This window comes from Pistacia vera, unplaced genomic scaffold (genome assembly GCF_008641045.1).
Source record: "Pistacia vera cultivar Batoury unplaced genomic scaffold, PisVer_v2 Contig679, whole genome shotgun sequence".
Classification (NCBI taxonomy): Eukaryota; Viridiplantae; Streptophyta; class Magnoliopsida; order Sapindales; family Anacardiaceae; genus Pistacia; species Pistacia vera.
Window position 1 is genome coordinate 193,049 of NW_022196533.1, and position 23,089 is coordinate 216,137.

Below are 23,089 nucleotides of genomic sequence, written 5' to 3' on the forward strand. Positions count from 1 at the left end.
CTGAAGGTATTTAATGAAATTAATAAACTTAAAAAATCTAAAAGTAATTAAAAAATATAATAGTATTTCTTAAATAATTAAACAAACAAATATTTTAAAAATGGGATTAGAAATAGGATATGAAATAATAAACGAAACACACCCTTAATGTTCTATCCTTGTCAATAGTTGTCTCCTCTCTACACTTTATGAAAGACAACTCTATTATGTTCTTGACTCAAACCTTACCCTAGAAGATAACTCCCCTTTCATAGATAGGACCACCAAATACATAACAGATATATCACGTTATTAGTATGTCGAATTTGATAATTATATCATGTACATAATATTATATTGAAAGGGATTAGATCTGACTCACAAAACCTTAGTATGAATATAATTTAATCCAAAACCTTTTGATATATATCATGTTCATAGTAGTAGATAGATGACATGTTACACTGCAAGAGATTTGATGTGACACCCAAAACCTTAATGTGAATGTAATTTACTCTCAAACTTTTGGTATATATTTAAGAGTTCTTACTATCACCATCAATAAAATTTTATCGAATAAAATTATAAAAGAAATGATACTCCATGATGCTCCTTTTTCTCATATAATTTAATTTATCATACCCAATATTATAACATTAATATAAACAATATTGTTACTTATGTTCATATCAAAATAAATTTAAGTCCACAAGAGACAAAAAAAAAAAAAAAAAAAAGGTGATTTCGCTATATTTCTGATCAAGCATTGACAGGTTTCACAAAATATAATTTTTTTTTTTTATATATTTCACACACTGTATATCCTTTTGTCTTCACTTACATTTGGCAAGAGTTTGGGAAGATTGTTTTGGACGTGGAGTGTGTATTGATTTTGACTCTATTTATTTTTCACAATTAATGAAATGGGATTTTATCTTCTTTGTCCATATCCTTATATTATCATTTGACATTATCCAACTTTGATAGAAAATCCAAATAATTTTCATCCATATAGTTTTAGATAAAGTTTGGGGAAAAAACAAGGCAGATTTTATTTATGCTTCTTTAAGATTAGATCAAATCTTAAATAGATAATAATAATAATAATAATAATAATAATAATAATTAACTTATATATAATAACAAATTTATCATATGACTATCATGGGAGATAACTTGAATATTTTTTTAGAAATAAGAGAATATATATTCTTTTTAAATGATGTGTATATTAAGGTAGCATTATTATCCTCCCTCCGTTTTTTTTTAATTGTCGTTTTAAGGGTTTTTAATTTTTTCAAAATAAAAGTCGTTCCTGTCTTGTTGTCTTTTCTCCACTTTTCATCACGTCTACATCTCCTTTGTCTCTCTTTCCATTTTGTCTTGTCATTTCTCTACTTTTCGCCATGCCTAGATCTCCTCTGTCTCTCTTTAATCTTTATCTTATCTTATCTCTTCCCCTCTTCTCCTCTCTTCTTTATTTTCCATCGCCACTTCTTCTTTCTCTACTCTGTCTCTGCTTCTATCTTTTCTCTCTTTTTCGAAACAAAGTTTAAAGACAGGATCGGAGCAAGGGTTCGAAGGCGTAAATGGTGGACTGGGCGAGAGAGAGGTCACCATAGGGGTAAGGTGTGAGGGTTTGAGGGAAGGAAGTTTAGGAACAGTAACAGTGAGAACTCCATTCTCCATGGAAGCCTTAATTTGATCCATCTTCACATTCTTCGGCAACCTGAACCTCCTCGAGAACTTGCCACTGCTACGTTCCACACGGTGCCATGTGTCGTTCTTGTCTTCCTTCTCTATGTTCCTCTCTCCACTTATTTGAAGCACCCTGTCGTCTTCAATCTCCACCTTCACTTCCTCTTTCTTGAGCCCTGGAAGATCAACCTTGAACTCGTGAGCTTCTGGGGTTTCCTTCCAGTCCACACAGGTGTTAACAAAAGCTGAAGTTTCTTGAGGGAGTTGAGAGGAGAGTGATGATACAGATGATGGAAAAGGAAAGGAAAATCAGGGGAAAAAGTTGGTGGGAGAGAGAAATTTTTTTTTATTAAAACCCATGCCCACACCTAAAACGACAATTAAAAAAAAAAACATAGGTAGTATCATTTATTATACTATTTCGTCATAAGTATGCTTCTAGTAAATATTGACATGAGTAAACGACATATTCCCACCCAAGGTTTAACGAAATCCCAAGTTGGTACCACAGGTTCCATTTATTCCAGATTCTCACCCTTAAAATAACACTGTTAACATTTTTTAGGATAGTGAGGGTGCAATTATCATAATACCCTTTAACCCGAAATTAATAAATGATATTTTAACCCCTAAATTACTAAAATTATAAAATTAACCATCTTATTTTGAAATTACATCAATTACACCTTCAGTGACTGTGCACCGTCTCGGTTTTCACCGGATCTGGGCTATTTTCGATGTCGACGAAACCCCTGGTCACCTCCATCACCTTCCCCATCATCCGTCGTCCAAAACCCCTATGTCCTAGCTTAGGTTCCCAACTTATTGGGCCCTCCGATCGTCGGAGCCTCAAGCTTAGGTTTTCGTCGTTCTTCGTCGGATTCTGGTGACGAATATCTAATTCGACGTCACCACTACAACTAGCGTCTCCTAATCTACAAAACTCTTATGTCCCAGCAACCGTTCAGCGGCCATTCGCCGGTGGACACTGACGAAAACCAGTCGCATGTGACGGCTGTCGTGGCTAGAGATCGACGGGCGATGAGGGGTTGTCAAGGGTATGGTTTTGTAGAGGGGAGGATGAAGGTTCGAATGGTGGTGACAAGGGTGATTTTGGGTGGAAGAATTGCCGGAAAAGAGCGAAAAACGACTGCGGTGATGTTGCTAATGTGCGTCGGATTTTTGTTAGGGGCGACGATATGCTAATGTGCGCTTCCTCTGTGAAATGACTGATTCACCCCTAAATCGTTATATCTAACCATTTCCCGTTACTTTAAGGGTGAAAATCTGGAATAAATGGAACCTGTGGTACCAACCTAGGATTTCGTCAAACCTTGGGTGGGAATATGTCGTTTACTCTATTGACATTATATAAAGATAAAAATTCTCGCGAATCCTATATTTTAGATTATTACTACACACCATGTTTAAAATTATTGAAAATCCTCTTGTTTTTAACTTTTTTTTTTTTTTGGTTATTGGGAGATTATCAATGTTTTCAAAAATTAATTTGTAAGAGATAAAGTTATATACCATCTAGAACAGCCTAAACTAATGGTGATTTGCCATTAAATTTAATAGAAAATAAAAAGACTTAAATACCCCTAAATCAAAATAAAGATAAATAAACAGGTAATTTTTTAAAAGTCTTTTACCAACTATTTTTTTATTTATTTTTTTTATGTAATTTACTTCTTAAATTATAAATCTTACAAAACATTACATATTTATCAAAAGACTCTAAACTTGTAAAATTACTCTTTCACCCTTATGCATAGTTAAATCTTTTTTTTTTTTTTTTCAATGTTTTGTAACTTTTTAGTAAGTTTATACCTAAATTAATATTTTCTTTCAAACTAAGCAAGGAATTTTTGTTTTTAGTTACATTTTCCAAATATTTGAAAAGCTTTAAAAGGTCACTAATAATAAATTAATAATAAGTTAATAACCCAACAAATAATAGCTGGCTGGTGGCCCAACAAAAAGGTTAGAAAAGGAAGAAATGCAAACAAATCTGACAAGGCAATCCTATCCTCCGTTCAATTCTAATTATATCCATCACGTCAATTTAATTATGATTTTGACAGCCACACCGCCAACAGTGCTCTATCATTGCTACTGATTTAAAAGTTTTCGAACCATCCATAAAAATCCATTCAAAATATTGTTTGCACAATGCTTCAAAGTATTTTCCTATTGATCCTTGTTTAAAGATATTTACTTAGCACAATATTATACCGTTACCGTCCAACTCCACAAAATTTTATAATAATTTATAATTAATCAATTCATAATAAATTTTATCTGTTTATTATGAAATTTAATCACATCAAAATTATAAAAAAAAATTTATAATATTATATTATGAATATGTCACCAAAGAAATTGGCTCAGTATAACATAAAAAGAATTAAAAAAAAAAAAAAAACACTAGAAATATTAACAACCCAAATATAATCAAAATAACAAAGTAGTTTACATATCTTGAAAACATAATCCACAAACATAGATTCATTCCCTAGATACATTACCAACTTCATCCAAATATTATAGTTTTACATATATTTTGAACATTAACCAGTATTATTCTACTGCAATTCTCTTATTATTACACAAACAACCTATTACTTATCTTAACAGAGGGCTCCTCTCCCCAGGCTCAGAAGTTAGTAGTCCTCAATGGTGGAGGGGCTTCTCCAAGTCCTCAAGACTCGTGGGGCGGAACCAGGCTTTCTCTTCCAGCACAGACTCGCCAGAACCATTTGCAGGCGAGGAATAGTACTCGCGTTCCCCGCCTGCACCAGGACGGTTCTCGACTGCAGGTCCAAATACCCCAGTTTGCGGATGCGGTGCCCAGTATTTATCAGATAGGGGCTGAATCACATCGTCTGGGACTATAGCCGGACGGACCTGATCGTCAATGTTCTTGTCATATGCCGAATTGTGTGCAGCCCTCCTGCATAAATTATAATGTTAAGAGAAGACTTCCATGCCCAGAAAAGAAAAGTTCCAAATGGAAACTTTATAGAAGTACATCTTTAGTAAAAGTATCTCAAAGCGATTACTATAAAAGCATCTAGCGCTTCTGAATAGAAACACTTTACTAGTCTTTTTTATTTTCACCCAATAAGTATTGTTTAAATAACCACTCCTACCATGTTCTTCCTCAAAAGTATCAATGCCAGTCACACAAAACACAACATAGAACACTTTCCATGTCATTAAATCATTTCTACCACCATGTTCTTTCCATGTCATTAAATCATTTCTACCACCCAAAAGATCACATCATACGAATGAAAAATTAAAACACAAAGTTAATTGAATAGTACTACCCTATAACATGTTCAGAATCGGTTAAGATCCGGTCCTGTTAAGGGTCAAGTTGAGGGCTGGTGACCCCCCTAAAAAGATTCTTACTTTAGTTTTCTGTTTTGATCAAGCTATATTTACGTTAGAATATCTCTAAAAAAATCTTTATATGATCTAAATTGTTTATTATAAAGAATTCGTCTATAAAACCAAAAGTTTAATAGACTATTTATTCTTTAAATATAAATTAAAAAGTAAGTTTGACTATCTACATCTAGAAAGTCAAATTTAACTCTCTATTTACAAGTTTCTATACGTTTTATTATTAATTCTCTCTTTTATTTATTAAGTCTATTAGATTTGAATACAAATTTTGTTCTTTATATTTAGAAATTAATAAAAATACTCTTTATTTATGTGAAATATTCTCTTTAAAATAAAGAACACTATTAGAGATATTTTTAATATTTCTAATTTTAACCCACTCGCTTAACTTACTTAGTTTATATTAATTTCAGGGTCCATCCCTAATTAAGATTGATCTGATAACATAACTAGATCAAAGTATCTTATTTGAAACTTAGACATAATATAATGATAATATGCTACTAAATACAATCTTCATCTTATCATATAAATGCCCCACCATATAAACAACACTAAGGAAATATCATATTCCCTTTTAAGTAAACATAAATAAAAGCATTGGAGTAGGTGCAGGAGCATGGGGCAAAGCCACCGCCCACTAAAATGGGGGTGGTAGCTATGGCACGTGATGAGTGAATGACTCAACCAGATAAGTACTCATAATCCAACTTGTTAAATCTATTATTTTAATAAATGGATGCACATTTCCCACACTTCTTCACATTTCTTCTTAATCTTATCACGAAAGAGACTCCACTCACTTACTCTCTCAACATTTATTTATCACCAATTGACCATATGATTTATCCAAGAGAAGGTGGCATCTTGTGCACACCTAACTAGCCCCTTAAAATTCAGTCTACTTTAAAATATCTTTTCTACAAAGAGAAAGTTTCAAATACAAAATATCCTATTGTGTCGGTATGGGAAATAGAATAACGAAATGATTTTGGTGGGTTTGCTGGACAGAATAGACCCAGACCAAGACCATCTAAGAGAGGAGATTTATCATATGTATAATATAAAGTACAAATCAAGAGCCAATCTACATAAACTTGTAAAATATTTCTAGTATAAATTGATGTAGACTTAGATCTAAAATTTAAAAATCTAATATAAATTGATAGCGTTTTATTTATGTTATTTTAGTTGGTTGTTAGACACACAAATCAGAATGGTCAATTCAAATATAGAATACAAGAAACCCTCATAATAGAAACCCTGAAAAGTGAGTCAATTCAAATATACAGTCATAAATTTCACAACCCATTACATTTTCCTTGAAAATAAAAATAGAATTATTATTAATATTTGAATAACTTTTTTCACAAATTTTCTAAAGTTTTTTATCTTTTTTATATTTAAAATAAATAAAAAATTGCATTAAAAACTCATAAATCAAGCCCATCGTTTTGACTAAAATTCAAAATTTAATTTCTTTACCTAAAATGAGACAGAGACCTAATACCACGTAAAGAATATCGTTTGGAAAGAAGACGAAACTTCAATACAAAGATTAAGGAAACCATATTCCGAAAATACCCTTATGTGGACAAGTGTCGTTATATCACTGGTCCACCTTTAATCTGTCCTTATCTAGAATAAAGCACTAAGCACAAAGGGTCAAAATCTGCCGTGTCGTAAATTATCCATTAAAGTAGAATTTCAACTACATTTTCTGCGGGAACAACATTAAATATTCAGATATTTTTCAGAAAATCAATTTTTCTACAAATAAAAAAGGAAATATTTGAGAGTACTATCTAAATAATTAATTAAAATAGTTAATTTTAGTTCATGATCTCTGATTAAGTGAGTCTGAGTTTAGAAAATAGTAGAGATCTCTAGAATATTTCTAAATAATTTAATAAAAAATTTCCAGATTTAAAAAAAAAAAAAAAAAAAAACTAGTTAATAACTTAATATGGCAACAAGCGAATAAAATTCCTTGAATAATCACATAAATATTAACTAATTAATTAATTAATTAAGCTGAACTAAACTAATCTTCACCAAATTTTGCTTCAAGAAGAGAAATAAAACAAAACGCAGGCAAGAATCGTCCATTAATCCTAAATCGCGAAGCAAAACGCGGATAAAAACAAGCAAAACAGCAACTAAGTAAAGCACAAATTGAACAACACAAACGAAATGATGATGACGCAGAAGAAGAAGAAGAAACGAACCTGGAGGCGCGAGTTACGGCAGAGTGAGCTGGATCGCGCGTGAAGAAGTGGTTGACGACGCGCTTCCCCAAGTTGGCGATCTCTCGAGTGCTCTTCGAATTGGCGGCCATACAATAAACACAGCAAAGAGAAATTTTCAGAAGAGATTGAGGATTTGATAGCTCTAGCTTTTGGCTTCAGCTTCAGCTTTGCTCTGAGTAAGGAAAATCTTGTACCAGTCATCTTTTTTATATACACAACTTTCAGATTTTTTTATTTTTTTATTTTAAAGGAAAAATTAATAATTGGTGTGACGTTTTTGTTTCTGTGCCTACCGGTTGACAAATTACAAATTCGTTCCTGAAGTTTTACGTCATTTCCCTTTAGTCTTGTAAATTTTTTTTTTAACGTTTTGTTTCCTATTAGTAGCATACCTTATGGACCAAAACCAGAGGTGTGTAAACCGAACCGAACAGTCTGGTTCGTGTTTCAAAATACTAAAACGTAAAATCAAACCTAATGAACTGAATAAAAATGTAAATGGATTGGTATGGGTTTACTTTTCAACTCGAAAACCCGAACTGTACCGAACCGTATTATTACAAATACTATAAATCCAAATCAACCAAATCCAAATGGATTGGTAATAGCATTTTGAATAAATTTATCACGAATTGAGCTATTATATGTTTTTATTATGTAATTGTTGATGTCAATAAATTATATTGCCAAGATTCTTAATATATTCTTAATCAAAATTCAATGAATTTTGAAGTTGAACAATTGATTGTATTGAAAAATAAAATTCTTAAATGATATGTGATACAAGTTTGACAAAGAAAAAAATAATTATATATATGACTTAAACTGATTAATCTTAATCGAACTAATGGAATTAAATTGATTTGGTTTGTGTTTTTAATAAATAAGGATTAATTTGGGGTTTTTTTTTGTAAGAACCCAAAAACGTTTGGTTGATTTGGATTTGGCAAAGAATAACACTATACTTACAACTTTTTCATACTATTTTGATATAATAACTCGTGATTAATCAGTTCGTAGTGGGTCTCGTTTGTTAAAATACAAACTAACTAATTGCGAGTTGTTAATTCAAGATTATGTGAAAAAGTTGTATAAAAAAGTTGTAACTTTAGTTTTATTGTTTGGCAAAACCCGACCGAACCAGATTAACACATTGCAAATAGGGATCAAAACGTTACTTTAAAATTTTTATAAGACTTTGGGATGCAATTGTTATTTTCGCCTGCAATTCCTTTTTCTTTCTTCCTTTCTTGTTTTCTCCGCATTCGTACCTATCCGTACCGTACGCCGTGTCATACTAGATCATTTTTACGCTCTCCGTTTACTCACGCCGTTAGTTAACTGGATCTGTCCTAGACTGCACGGATATCAAGATGGATCTTGGGAAAGATTTGGATGGTGGACTTAACGGCCGTCCAAAATCGCGTATTATGCGTGTTTACTGTTGATTAATAAGATAATGTATTTTTTTCAACGTGGAATTAATATGTAAATATTGAAGTTTATATAATAATAGGACTTGACATTGAAGTCATTATTAAAACAAGTTAATACGTGTCCATCCATATATTGCATGTGTAGTTTACAGTCCTCAATTAGTACTCTTGATTTCTTTATAAGTAAGGGTGTTTAAAACCTATTAACTGAACCGATTAATCGATTTTGTAAATCGAAATCGAACAGGTTAAAGGGAAAACCAGTTTTTCGATTAACCAAAAAATTGTTAACCGGTTTTAATTTAATATTTTTATAATAAACATGATTTTTTTATTTTTTATTTTAATTTAATATTTTTATAATAAATTGGTTTTAGTTAACCGTTTCTCATATTCTCCCAAATTGATAACTGAACTAAAAATTAGGTTTTTTAATTTCTTTGAACTGAAATCAAATCGATTCTTCGGATAACTGAAAATTTGGTTCAGTTATCGGTTCAGTTCACTTTTTGTATTTTTTTTTAACACCCTATTTATAGGGATGAATTTATGGGTTTGAATCAAGATACATGTATTATAAATCACATTATTTGAGGTAAGTAAGAGGTAAAAATTCAATACCAAAAAACAAACCTACACAATATGATAATAATTAGCTAAAATGTTAAAAGATGGTATTACTACTTTAAAAGATTATTAAATACTTTATAAGAAAGAGGATTTTCAAAAGTTTTATATGGTTTAGAAAATCTCTAAATTTATCATCTTTGAACAATCAATACTTCCTAAGTAGTAAACATTTGTATGAGTACTACATAAATAACATAATATGTATATCAATGAGTATATACTAAGTAGATATGCATTATAAAAGTTACTAATAATAATATTGGGGAATGTCAAAGATTAAAATAAAAATTTTATTTAATTGGCATATAAATAATATAATAGGCTGTGTTTATGTAAAACTTTTCATGTACCATTTAGTCTAACTTTATTCTCAAATCTAATTAGACAAAAATAGCAATTCTTTTTTTACATTTGAATTATTAACATATCAATAAATATTAAAAAAATTTACTTTATATTTAAAAATTGAAAAAAAAAACTATATTATTTAGAAATTAATTTCTAAAAATATAAATAATATGTCAAATTATATTTATTTTAAAAACTAATTTAAATTTAGTAAAATAAAAACATGTACAAATAATTTAATTGATTAGATCTCATGAAATAATATAATTTCACATAGAATGAATGGAATCTTGCCCACATGGTCATTTTTGTATAGGGATTACGGAGGTAAATAATTAAATTTTGTTAAGTTTAAATATAGTAATACTAAATATTAAATAATAATAAACGTTAACTAACGAGTGCACGGTCTCCGTCAAAGATGCGGTTTCCCAAAGGGATATTCCGGCGTTAGTCAATGGGTTACGTGGTAGTTGACGGTGTTAGTTTTTAGTTGTTTGTTCTTTGTTGGATTGAGTACGTCGTTGGCATTGAAAATGCATTACTCGGCGTGCAATGTCTACTTTTTAGAAAAAGACAATTTTCTCCTTTGACAAAAGAAGGAATAATTATTATTATGTACATTATTGCAATAATATGAGGACGGTTGTATTTAAAAGAAAAAATTAAAAAAATAAGTGTGACTTATGGTATTATGCGTCGAATAAAATTATTTTATATTTAATTAATTATTTATTTAGTACAAGTCAATTTCAAAATCAATATATAAAATAATTCTAGATTGAAAGAGTGTGACCGAATTTTCTAACTCGAGCTCATAATAGTATTTTATAACCGTTCTTTTAAATAAATCTAAAGAAAGTAAAGAATACTTAGCTAACATTGAAATAATTATTTTTAATTTATTGGCTTTTATAGATTATACATTATTAAATAATGTCAAAAAATTAAACTATAATATTTTGACTCGACCCTATAATTTTATTAGAAAGTCTGTTGAATTAAAGAATAATTTTCTTGTTAGAAGGTCATGTTATTAATTCTTCACAACTATAAATATATACTATTAGATCCAAATTGTAAAATATCATTTAGTCTCATTTGTATAGACATAATTCAGACATATAAAGACGTCTTGACTAGATAATTACTCCCAAATTAAATTTATTTTATTTATTTCATGCATCCTGTAATCAAATCTTCTATTTATTGTAGAAATAAGAAATGTTCAGTTTTTTTTTAATGCAATTATTTTGAAAAATAAAAAGTTGTTTTGCTAAACGATATTAATAATATTTCTTATCCTTTAGTTAACTTAAATAAAAGGGAGATTTATTAATATTTCTCAAACTTTAAAGGGTATAATAAAGTTCTTCCTAACTCAAGGGAGGAAACTGGAACGTCTATTATAAATTATAATCCACAAAAAAAAAAAAAAAAAAAAAAAAAAAAAAAAAAAAAAAAAAAAAAAAAAACCAATTCATAAGCACTTTTTCTATATTGAAAGTGTTTTAAATGGTGCTTGCCAAACAAATTTTATATAAACCCAATGACCAATAATGTTAATACTTAGTAGGTAGGTCATAGGTGAATATTGGACCGAATAAATTTGTTGTAGAAAACATGAATATATTTTAATCCTCATATCATTGTTAATTATTAAGAAAAAAGAAAAAAAAAATAAGAACCTATTGAGAGAGAGTTGAATTTATATTTAGAAATCTATAAAAATAAAGTCAAAAATATATAATACTAATTAATATAAATTAAAGGTCTAAATAAAACTCTAAAACAACCCCTAAAACAACCCCTAATATAATTTGAAAAAGCAAAAAAACTACCTATTTCTAATTAAAAAAATAATTATGTGAATATTGGATTAACAAACTATATTTAAAAATATAGTTAAATCTATCATATTTACTCAAATTTTATAAAAAAATAGTTTTTTTTTTTTTTTGTTTTTAAAAAAAAAAACTTCATGATCCATGGTAATTTCTTTTAATGGGCTTACGTCATAGATTTGTTTTTACTATTGTTATTCATTTATTTATTATAATCTTAATGTAAAAGGTACATGCATTCCCCAATGAAATTGGAATGGAGGTAGGTCTTACTTTAATTAAAATAAGTTTAGTAATATTCGTCATTATAGGTTGACTTGCACCTTAAAAAAAATTACCACTAGAGATTAAAATTGTTATCTTTAATTAATAAAGCAAACCATTATCAATAAAGAGAGAGTTATGTTACATGCATCTTCTTTAACTAATAATAATAATAATATTTTAAATTAATAATATCAGTATTTTAAATCATAATTATTGGGAGTATGTATCTCCACCAACATAGGTTGGAACAGATAGACAACAGTCGAAATCAAACACATAAGATGATAAGAACAAGACAAAGAATTATACCGTGATTTAGGTGTTAATTAATCATACACCCACATTAAGGTTAGTCCTTTTTTTTTTTTCATTATTAAAGAAAATTATGCTATCATTCAAAGATTATACAGTTCACTTTCAGAAAATCTTGACTCAATTACATTTGATTTCTCTCACACATTTTTCTTTCTTACGAAGAAGAAAACTCTACTCTCCACTCTCTAAAACCTCATCCATTTACCCACCCATGGGTAGCTCAGCAGTATGGGTGAACCAAGGGGGTTGCAAATGGGTAGAACCCACAATCCTAGGTTCAATTCCTGGCTGGATGCAAAAGTAGTACATTTGCTCATGATTTACTTAGGAGCTATGACAGTTGGTTGATGTGGGATAGCTTCCCTTGAAGATTAGTTAATATGCACGTAAAACCTCATCCATTTAATTAGATCTAAAATATGTTGAAATTCCAACAACCCTTAAAGCTATATCTTAAGGTTTAATACCAAACCTCTACTATTGAGCAACAAGTTCCACCTAAACTTTGAGGTTGGTTTGTTTGTGAAATACACCAACTCTTCTAATACCAACTTTTCTTAACGAAATTTATATGAGTTGGTTTTCACAACATTTGCCTAACTTTTGTTTTGTTTGTCCCAATCTTTTTAACATAATCTCTTGAAATTTTCTTAATAAAAATGCATCGTTACTCTTCGTAAAAATAGAATAAAACGACTCTTTCATTGAATAATAAATCAAATGACACACTCCAAATGCAAAACTTAAACATATTTAGAAAGAAAATATACAAACGCTTATACTTTTTCTATTGTTACTTTGAGATAAAAGGACGATGTTTATATGATTACCAATGAACTCATATAGAATCAAAACCTACAAGAGGCTTGTGATGCACTAAAAAACTATAAAGAATTTGATTTTCTTTATAACAAAAAGAGGGATATTGGAAAATGTTTATTTATTAAAATGTTTTTTGATGTTCGGTTAAACCATCTAAAATTTAAATACTATCACTCTTTGTCCGTGTAACATACCACAATTTTAAAAATATAATTTCATGCAACATATTAAAGAATATAAGTAACCAAAAACAATGGAGAAATTTTCTGAACTCTTTTCCTTTTCTTCTTCTTCTTCTTCTTCTTATTTACGAGGCAAAAAATTGTATATTTTTGTCATTCCCTCATATCCCTAATTGGGCCTTTAGTCTAAAATTTAGGTCATGGGTCGGGCTATTGGTTGCACTTGTTTGGACTATATTTTGATCCGTTTAGATAAATTGTGGGCTAGTTTAAACTGGCCCAATATCACAGAGATAGGCCTATATCGAACTCTTCAAATTCCAAAAAAAAAAAAAAAAAAAAAGCAAGAAATTATTGGTGCATACCTAAAATCCAAAACGGATGATGCAATTTGTTAAGCTAAATAATGCTAATGAATTTTTATTTTTCATTTTGGAAATTCTAATTAAATAGCCTCACATCCGACATGGTAAGAAATCTTAAGTAAAAATTAGTTAAATGTCTTTTGATCTCTTAAGTTGTGAAGATGTGTTTCACGTGAAAGACGCTTGTGTGAAGCTCAAATGTAAATGTACATGGATATGTGAGGGCTAAGATTGTCGTGACATAAGATTTTACACTTTAAAAAAAAAAAAAAAATCTATTAAATTTATAAATATTAAAGACAAAAACCCCAATTGCTAGCACGTTAACATTTTCATTGTCTACCAACCATTAATTGGAACCATTGAATCTTCTTGTGACTAATCTTAGTCAACTACCAAAGGACAACTCCAATAGTTGTTGCTTCATTGCCCAAATCCCTTTAAATTTTTAACCATTTTCTATTATATTAGGTTATCTACTATCATAAATTGAGGGAGCACACTCAATATGGCGATAAACATTACTAAAATCATGCCTAAATTTCCTATTGCTTATATTAACTTCTAACATTTTCATTTATAGTATATAGGTAAGCTACTGCCTTAAATGGAGGAGAGCACACATTAATTAATTTGTTGAATAAACTAAAAAATATTTTTCATTTTACTATTATTATGTTTTCTCATAAACTTATAACAAAGTATCTTCACCGTATCAATATGTTGATTCTATCTCTCGAACGAATTAAAAATGAGTACGTCAAAACAACTTTATTCATATCAGTCAACCTTTTATATATATATATATATATATATATATAACTAATATATGTATAATTATCTTTTTTCTGATAATTTACCTGATACTCGTGATCATTATCATTGATTATTGACTATTTGTGGGATACTATTTTTGGGATATATACATATATACATATTAAGGAAATTAATTAATTAATTAATATAATTTACTAAAAACTTATATTATTACTAATAATTAATTCTATATTTTCTCTCTCCTTCATGCAAAATACTTGTAACTCTTTCATAGAATTACCCCTCCTCTCTCTCTCTTTTCTTCTTGAACTTGAATGGCGAAAATACTTCATTTTCATCCACAAATTCTCCCCATGATCTTCTTCCTCTTCATCTGCCTTTCAATTTCGTCTACAGAAGCCATCAATGGCGGTTTCAGCATCGATTTGATCCATCGAGACTCCCCCAACTCTCCCTTGTACAACCCCAATGAAACCCCTTTCAATCGTTTCAACAACTCCTTCAAACGAGCTCTCTCTCGTCTCAATTCCTTAAAAATGGCTTCACCACTCCCTTCCAACGCCCCGCAAACAAGCATATCGCCAGATAATGGTGAGTATCTGATGAAATTTTCCATCGGAACTCCCCCGGTAGACGTCTATGGTATTCTTGACACCGGCAGTGACCTTCTCTGGGCTCAATGTCTTCCCTGTCAACGATGTTACAAACAGAAAAATCCTATTTTTAATCCCTCTTTTTCGTCTTCGTACAATTTTCTATCATGTGAATCGATTCAATGCCATTTATTAGAAACAGTCTCTTGCTCGTCTGAGCAAGCATGTAACTACACTTATGGCTATGGAAGTAACGCATTAACCGAAGGCGTTCTCGCCACAGAAACAATTGCTCTCGGCTCAAATATCTTCAACAACATTGTTTTCGGATGCGGACACAACAACACTGGAGGATTCAATGAAAATGAAATGGGATTAGTTGGATTAGGAGGAAGAAACTTATCACTCGTTTCCCAAATCAGTTCTCAGCTCGGAACAAACATTAAATTTTCTTATTGCTTGATCCCGTTTCATGCAAACCCTAATTTCACAAGCAAGATCAATTTCGGTAGCATAAGCGAAGTTTCAGGATCCGGTGTCGTTTCAACTCCTCTAGTTCCCAAAGATGACAAGACTTATTACTTTGTAACTCTAGAAGGAATCAGCATTGGAAAAAATTTCATCCCTTATAATAATTCATCGTCGCAAACGGTTTCGAAAGGAAACGTGTTTATCGATTCCGGCGTGCCACCGACGCTTTTGCCTGAGGATTTTTACAACAGATTAGAACAAGAAGTGAGAAAGGCAATCAAATTGACACCGTTTCAAAATCCGCAGTTGGGTTCACAACTTTGTTATAAAAGAGCCACCATGGAGGATATTGCACCGACTTCAGCTGCTCATTTTGATGGTGGAGCCGCCGTGCCATTGGTTTGGACTAGCATTTTTATTTCTCCCATGGAAGGTGTGTTTTGTTTTGCCATGCAGCCAATCAGTGACGATGTTGGGATATTTGGGAACTTTGCTCAGTCGAATATTTTGATTGGTTTCGATTTGCATAAAGGGATTGTTTCTTTTAAGCCGACTGATTGTACTAAACAATAGCGATGAACGATGATGGTCAAGTAATAAAATAATTCATACCGCCATCCAATGAATTTGTACCGCCTTAGTTTTTTCTCTCATCTATCTTTAGAATAACTATTTGATGTATATGTATTAACTTGTAATATGATGTCAATAATACCATCGTGGTACCATAAACTTTCTGTATTAACTAATTCACTCATTTTTTTGTCGTGTGCCACGGCAACTTGTAAGGAAGATATTGTATGCAAATTTTGTAATTTTAAATTTTTTGAGAGTTTGTGTTCAACTCTTAGCCTTTGGATGTATCATACATTAAGCTCATATAAATTGAAGACTCAATAAGTCTCCCTTCAGATGAGACGTTTAACAAATCTCCCTTTGGAAACTGGATGATGATTTCGCCCGTCCGTAACCCAAAAGGTCCATACTCTTGTATAAAGTAGACGTATTCTCCTTTTACAACAAAACAAAATGTCCCTTTAATCACTCAATGTGATATTCTTAAGATTCAACTATTAAAAACAACCACTTAACCTATAAATATAAGCCAATCTTAACAGTCCAACTATATAATCTAGGTTTTCATGTGTAATATGAATTAGAGAGACAACCAAAATGAGTCTAGTTCCAAAAAGGATTCGAACTTTTTTTTTAATGACCGGGGGTGTTTGGATCAGTCTGTGCATACCTCAATTAATTCCTCGAAACCCTAACTACCAGCCGGGTAAGAGCTCCAATGACCAACCCTATTAATAAGGACTCGAACTCGGTAGACCATATTAGATCATCCTCTTTCTTTTTTATTATCGTGGGAAAAATGATTCGAACTTGAAACCCGAGTTTAATACCATATTCAAGATTCACTTGATTCAAAAGTTTAAGTATTAGATGCCAATCTAACATTAATATCAAGTCTTACACATAAGGGTTTATTACGTGCCATCCCTAAAGTTTAGTACAATAACGGTTTTGTGCATTTTTCCCCAATTTTGGAAAACTAACATTGTTATCCCTAAATAATGTTTTCGTTGTTTAACTATCATAATTTAAGAATTAAAAAGGATATTTTGAATAAATTGTTGATAGTTTTAACCAAATGATTATAAATTTTGGTTGAATGGTTGGTATTTTTGAATAACGGTTGAAAGGTTTAACCAGATACTATTGTTATTCTTAAATGTTAAAAATAGTTAATCAATTTGATCAAAATTGCTTACCTTTAATTTAAAATGTCTTTTCTATTCTTTACACTGTTATATCATGAAATTTACTTTACACTGTTATATCATGAAATTTAGAGGAAGAATAAGTTTTTTACCGATGTGCACCGTTGATGATTAATTAACTCCTAGACACAGTGGGATTAATTACCTGCCCACCTGCTGAAGTAAAGTTTATAAATGCAGAAAAGTTCCACGTGTACAATTTGTGACCAGGACAGAGAGTACGAGGGCTTGAGACTTCCTCTGTAGCTCCACTTTCAGGAGCCACTAGAATGTTATCTTCCCATAGCCACTAAAACAGTAAACTAATTCCACCCTCTCACTGTCTTTAACTCTTCCTCTCTTTTTCTCTCTCCTTCTCAACTTTCTGGTGTCAACCATGTCCTCAGCTGTAGTTGCAGGAGCCTCCTCCTCTTGCTCCGCCACCTTTTCCAGGAACCACTCCATTAAAATCTCTCCAAACCTTTCTCCAAAACCCTTCTCACTCTCTTCTTCTCCTTCCCAGGTATCTCTTCTCAGTTGTAATCTATCGCGTTTGATATAATATTCAAAAACTGTTTGTAACTGGAAACTGATATATAGTAATCTGTCGCGTTTGATATAATATTCAAAAACTGTTTGTAACTGGAAACTGATATATAACTTGTTTTTTGAATAAAATAAGGAATTTTGTTTGATTGTGTGTAGAAAACCGCATTCCAAGGTGTGTCTCTTCAGGAAGCCAAAAGGGGAGTCTCAGATCTTTTCATAGCAGCAAGAAAGAGCAGTTTGAGCAATGAAAGTAGAGGCCTTGAGATTGCAGCGAGAACTGCCGGGGCTTCAAAGACTATTGAGGTCGAAGTTGACAAGCCACTAGGCCTCACTTTGGGCCAAAAGTCTGGAGGTGGTGTGGTCATCACTGTGAGTTCCATGTCATTCTATCTCAATTTGCAGCCAAATTTGACACAATTTGTTGGAAAACCATGTGTTTGCTGGAATGATTTTGTGATCAATTGTGGTTTGATTTTGATTTTGATTTAGGCTGTAGAGGGAGGAGGGAATGCAGCGAAAGCAGGGCTAAAGTCTGGGGATCAGGTTCTTTACACAAGCAGCTTCTTTGGGGATGAACTTTGGCCAGCTGATAAACTCGGATTTACCAAAACTGCCATCCAGGCAAAGCCTGACTCTATCTACTTTGTTGTTAGCAGGTTAATTTCATTTCTTTCCTGCTCTTTGATTCTCATAAAATTCACTAAAATTATGTTTTAGGGTTTAGAAATTGGAAGGTTATGATCCTGGTGCTTGAGCTTTTATGAATTGAGCAGCTACTAACAAGCTCCATATGAATTTGTTTGAAATGGTTGTGGTAGAATTGTTGGTATAAAGTTCTGTGCAAAAGTTGTTTTGTTCTATTTACCTTTGAAATAATTTGTTTTGTTCTGTTCTTGGCCTCACGGCTAGTTCATCTCTATGTGTTGCAGAGGTGCAGAAGTAGATGTCAAACGTCTACCGAAGCGTCCGGCTCCTCCCCGCTTTGGAAGAAAGTTATCAGAGGCTCAAAAGGCAAGAATCTTCTTGAACTTTTTGAGTTTATATAGTCAAGGTGAAATCACTTTGCATACATACTCTGGCGAGTACTAATAGCATATAGCCTATTGCAGGCTAGAGCTACTCACATTTGCCTTGACTGCGGATACATATACACCATGCAAAAATCCTTCGATGAGCAGGCAAGCCTCTTTACTTTGTCGAAATTCCGTTCACTGAATAATCCAATGAATCATGCACGAAATTTGAAACCAGCCACAACAGTATGAACAAAAAAGAGAAAGAAAATGAAGAAACATAAGAAAGAAGAGAGAAATTTTCTGTTCACCATAGCATTTCTCAGTGCCAAGGTTGAGTTGCAAAGGCCATTCCATGGTTTAAATTTGCGCTGTTACAATATCTATAGGATCGCTGTATCATTAAGAAGCAAGAATTACATAAGACAATAGCAATTTCCACTCTTTTGAGGATCATATTCAATAATCGCCTCAATACAGGAACCGTTATTCTGGTTCCACTAGCACTCAATATCATCTTGGTATTGTTTAACATTCAATGCAAAAATGACAATGGAATATAAATTGTTTCAACATTGTTTTAGTAACCATATAATGCGAAATTAGTATTATATGGGGGCGTTACTGGGTCAATACCATAGAGCTGTCCTCAAATCCATTCTATGCTTTTCCTTTTTTTTTATCTGCTGGAGTTGAATCAAATATGTTGTAAATTATGCAGCAACAATGAATTGTCATTGAAAGCTTTTGTTTCTTTACAATATGCAGCCGGATACATATGTGTGTCCACAATGCAGAGCGCCGAAGAAGAGGTTTGCGAGGTACGATGTGAACACCGGTAAGGCAATTGGTGGGGGATTGCCTCCAATTGGTGTACTTATTGGTCTGGTTGCTGGTTTAGCTGGTGTTGGAGCATTGCTTGTTTATGGTCTTCAATGACCACACTGTTTCAAAAGGTATTGTTCTTCTCATTTGCTCTTGATGTCATATTTATGAAGATGTAAATTCAAGAATTATTTTGAACAAATTCCAAGAATGGAATCTGATGATTATATGATTAAAAAGAAATGTTTTAAGGGTTATGATTATAGAATTTTATTGGCATTCAGTATTTTAGAAAGTATTCAAACCTTCTGAGAGAGAGTTTAATTGTTAAAATCTTTAATTCTTCCTTTTTTTTTTCTATTAATTTTATTTAGAAATATATCTTATAAATCGAGCTTAAATTTGGACATAATCAAATATTATCGAGAAGTTAAATGTTTATTTTATTTATTCCTTGTGAGATCGTTTATTTCGAAAGAAAGTATCGTTACTAGCAAGTTTTTAATACTTTTAAAGACGAGTTTATGGTGTTATGTTTAAAGTATATGATAAAAAATTAGATAACTACTTATTGACTCGGCCCGCAATGGAACACTTTGATACCTCTTCAGGGAACTCGAACATAAGATCTTCTGGATATAATTAACTCTAATAATTAAAGGGTTTGTCATTTGATCTAAAGGGAAGAGATATATGTGATCTCATCGACGAGATTATTCCAAGTTAGTTTAAGATAAGAGAATTATATAGNATTTTATTTATCCTGAGATTGTTTATTTTGAAAGAAAGTATAGTTACTAGCAAGTTTTTAATACTTTTAAAGACGAGTTTATGGTGTTATGTTTAAAGTATATGATAAAAAATTAGATAACTACTTATTGACTCGGCCCGCAATGGAACACTTTGATACCTCTTCAGGGAACTCGAACATAAGATCTTCTGGATATAATTAACTCTAATAATTAAAGGGTTTGTCATTTGATCTAAAGGGAAGAGATATATGTGATCTCATCGACGAGATTATTCCAAGTTAGTTTAAGATAAGAGAATTATATAGGAAAATAAATGTGATTGATTGGAAAGCCTACCAACTTTTACTTTTTTTTTTTTTTTTTCTAGTTAAGAAACTAATAAAAATTTATTTAAAAAAATAAAATTGTACCAAATGAAACCTGATCCAGAAGAGTAAACCTAAGCAAAGTATTATCTAGATTCTAGTGAAAGAGATAATAAATTTAATTTTTAAAAATACAAAATTTAAATTTAACCAAGACCAAAGTCAAACACTTCTGGATTATTTTAAAATTAATCACACCGCCAGGTGATTTTCATTTAAATATTAAAATAGAATATCGAAAATTGCACGCAACTCCATCCACATTTATATTAAAATATTGATTACCAAATTGGGGCATTTTAGGCATGTTGTGTTGCATACCATTTTTCATATTTTATTTTGGAAACAATATTATTTATATTCAATATTTACTTCTTTTTCTTTTTCTATTAAGGAGAAGATGGAAAATTCATTCCAAGTCTCTAACTTTTTGTAAATTAATATTTAATTACCACATAACACAATTATGAAAATAGCAACATCCTCGTTAATTTTAAAATAAGGTTAATTTCATCAATCTTTGAGAAAATTGATTAACATCAAAGCGTCTTTCATGATATATTTTTTTGTTTTTGATAATCGAGTGTTCAAACTAGCTTGTACGTACTTTAATTAGTCATTCGAAGTCCTGAAGTTAACGATCAAATAAATCCTATATGACTACCTTTATTAGTAGTCATAGGAATTCGAACTCAGGACCTCTTAAATATTTGAATACTATTAAATTATTAAAAAAATATATGAGATTATAAAAACTTCATTGCAAAAAATTAAAAATAAAATCTCTAATATAAAATATTTAATAATTTAATAAAACCATTGGAGCATTATATATCTACTGATCTCTCGTATGAATATATAAAATACCTTGAAACAATAATAATGAGATGTGATTATGGAAAAAGTCTCTTTTGACGAAATTGCCCTTATCGGCAAATTGAGGAATTTATAGGAATGTTAGCTCCGTTTGGTTCATTATTCTGATAGTTTTTAGAATAATTTTTTGAAAAAGGTTAAATTGGGCAGGTATTACGATGTAAGATTTGGAAATTGATAAAAATATTCTCTGTGTTTGTTTATTTACTAAACACCCCTATAATAAAATATTTAAAGTTAACAAAAATACCCCTAACCTATCCGTTAAATATGGACAACCGACCACCACCGTCGGAGGGTGGCCAGAGTATTTTTATAATTTCTAAAAAAATATTTAAGATATTTAATTAAATTAACAAATTTAAAAAGTTAAAAAAAAATTTAAAAAATATAGAATAATATTTTGGCCCGAAGCAGTTGTGTTGGGTATCATTTTCAAATTCTACTTTTACTTTTACTTTTTTTTTTTTTTTTTTTTACTATTTTTAGACAAAAGCCAAGAGAAATAGAGAATATTAATAAAGCATGACAAAAGCTCGGTCCTAAATCATCCTAATCAGGGGTATGTTGTCCTAATAAATTATTGGTACGTGAAATATAAGATTTTCTCTTATAAATCCCCCAAGGTTTGAAGAACTATCATGAGATCCTAAGGTTTTAAAAATGTACATAATTTCCAATTATAGGTTAAATAATAAAAAATAAAATAATATAAGGGTAATATAATATTTTTCCTTAGAAATACTTTAAAAAATTATATTATTTATTGATTATAGTGATGCTTATATTTTGAATACAAAAATATTGAGGTACTTTTTGGGAATTCTTTTAAATTTAAATTGATTTGCATTTGTACATAATTTTTTTTTTTTTAAACTTAAATTATTTTACAAGTTCGTGATCATTTACTTGCAACTATTTGATGGTTTAGAAGTGGAAGATTTGATAGAAAGAGAAAACTATTTTTAACAACTGTCTAAAAAATATTATATATCATAGTTAAGAGATTATGAATTTGTATTAACAAATTAGTTTGAAAATTTAATTTCTAATAACTTTATCCTTTCTTAATATTATTATAAATGTATTGGAAGATATTTACAAAATCAATTTAATTTATTGTATTTGATAACAATTTTCAAGAGATACTTACGTTTATATGTGTAATATACAAGTTGCCATAGTTTTAGAAAGCCAACACTTGACTATGGCAAACCGTCACACTTAACTAAGGGTAAATAAGTAAATTGACAACATGTAAACGCAACACAATAAAAGATCTTCATCTTCTTGCTCGAGGGAGAACGAAACAAACCTATGAGTTTCAATAAAATTCATCAAACGTTAATGGACGCTATTATAATTAACCCTTTCTTCTTCTGTCATGCTTGACTAAGGGTAAATAAGTAAATCAACATAAAACACACTATACGAATAAGAATCTTCTAACTTAAAGGTAGATCGAAACAAACCATTGAGTCTCGATAACAATTTGTCGAACCTTAAGGGAGGTCACTGTAATTAACCTCTCTTCTTCCATCATATTTAAGTAA

General features: G+C 30.7%; 4 protein-coding genes across 4 annotated transcripts; 2 read left to right on the forward strand and 2 right to left on the reverse strand.

Annotated features, from left to right (window-relative positions):
• Positions 1-383: 383 nt before the first annotated feature.
• Positions 384-1,980, reverse strand: LOC116113435 (18.1 kDa class I heat shock protein-like; the record flags this gene model as incomplete). The annotated part of the gene is made up of 2 exons (XM_031399593.1): positions 384-443; positions 1,489-1,980. Coding segments are annotated over 2 exons (552 nt in total), but the record flags the coding sequence as incomplete, so codon positions are not given.
• Positions 1,981-4,114: 2,134 nt separating this feature from the next.
• Positions 4,115-7,532, reverse strand: LOC116113460 (late embryogenesis abundant protein At5g17165). Its single transcript, XM_031399622.1, has 2 exons — positions 7,323-7,532; positions 4,115-4,633 (listed from the first exon to the last, which is right to left on the reverse strand). Exons 1-2 carry the CDS (start codon positions 7,430-7,432, stop codon positions 4,354-4,356), a joined length of 390 nt encoding a protein of 129 aa, XP_031255482.1. The 5' UTR covers positions 7,433-7,532; the 3' UTR covers positions 4,115-4,353.
• Positions 7,533-14,865: 7,333 nt separating this feature from the next.
• LOC116113436 (aspartic proteinase CDR1-like) lies at positions 14,866-15,966 on the forward strand. The gene has a single exon (XM_031399594.1). The coding sequence runs from the start codon at positions 14,866-14,868 to the stop codon at positions 15,964-15,966; it is 1,101 nt and encodes a 366-aa protein (XP_031255454.1).
• A 1,425-nt stretch (positions 15,967-17,391) lies between these two features.
• LOC116113426 lies at positions 17,392-19,822 on the forward strand. Its single transcript, XM_031399585.1, has 6 exons — positions 17,392-17,679; positions 17,862-18,074; positions 18,195-18,361; positions 18,635-18,716; positions 18,815-18,883; positions 19,487-19,822. The coding sequence occupies exons 1-6, from the start codon at positions 17,554-17,556 to the stop codon at positions 19,655-19,657; spliced, it is 828 nt and encodes a 275-aa protein (XP_031255445.1). The 5' UTR covers positions 17,392-17,553; the 3' UTR covers positions 19,658-19,822.
• Positions 19,823-23,089: the final 3,267 nt, after the last annotated feature.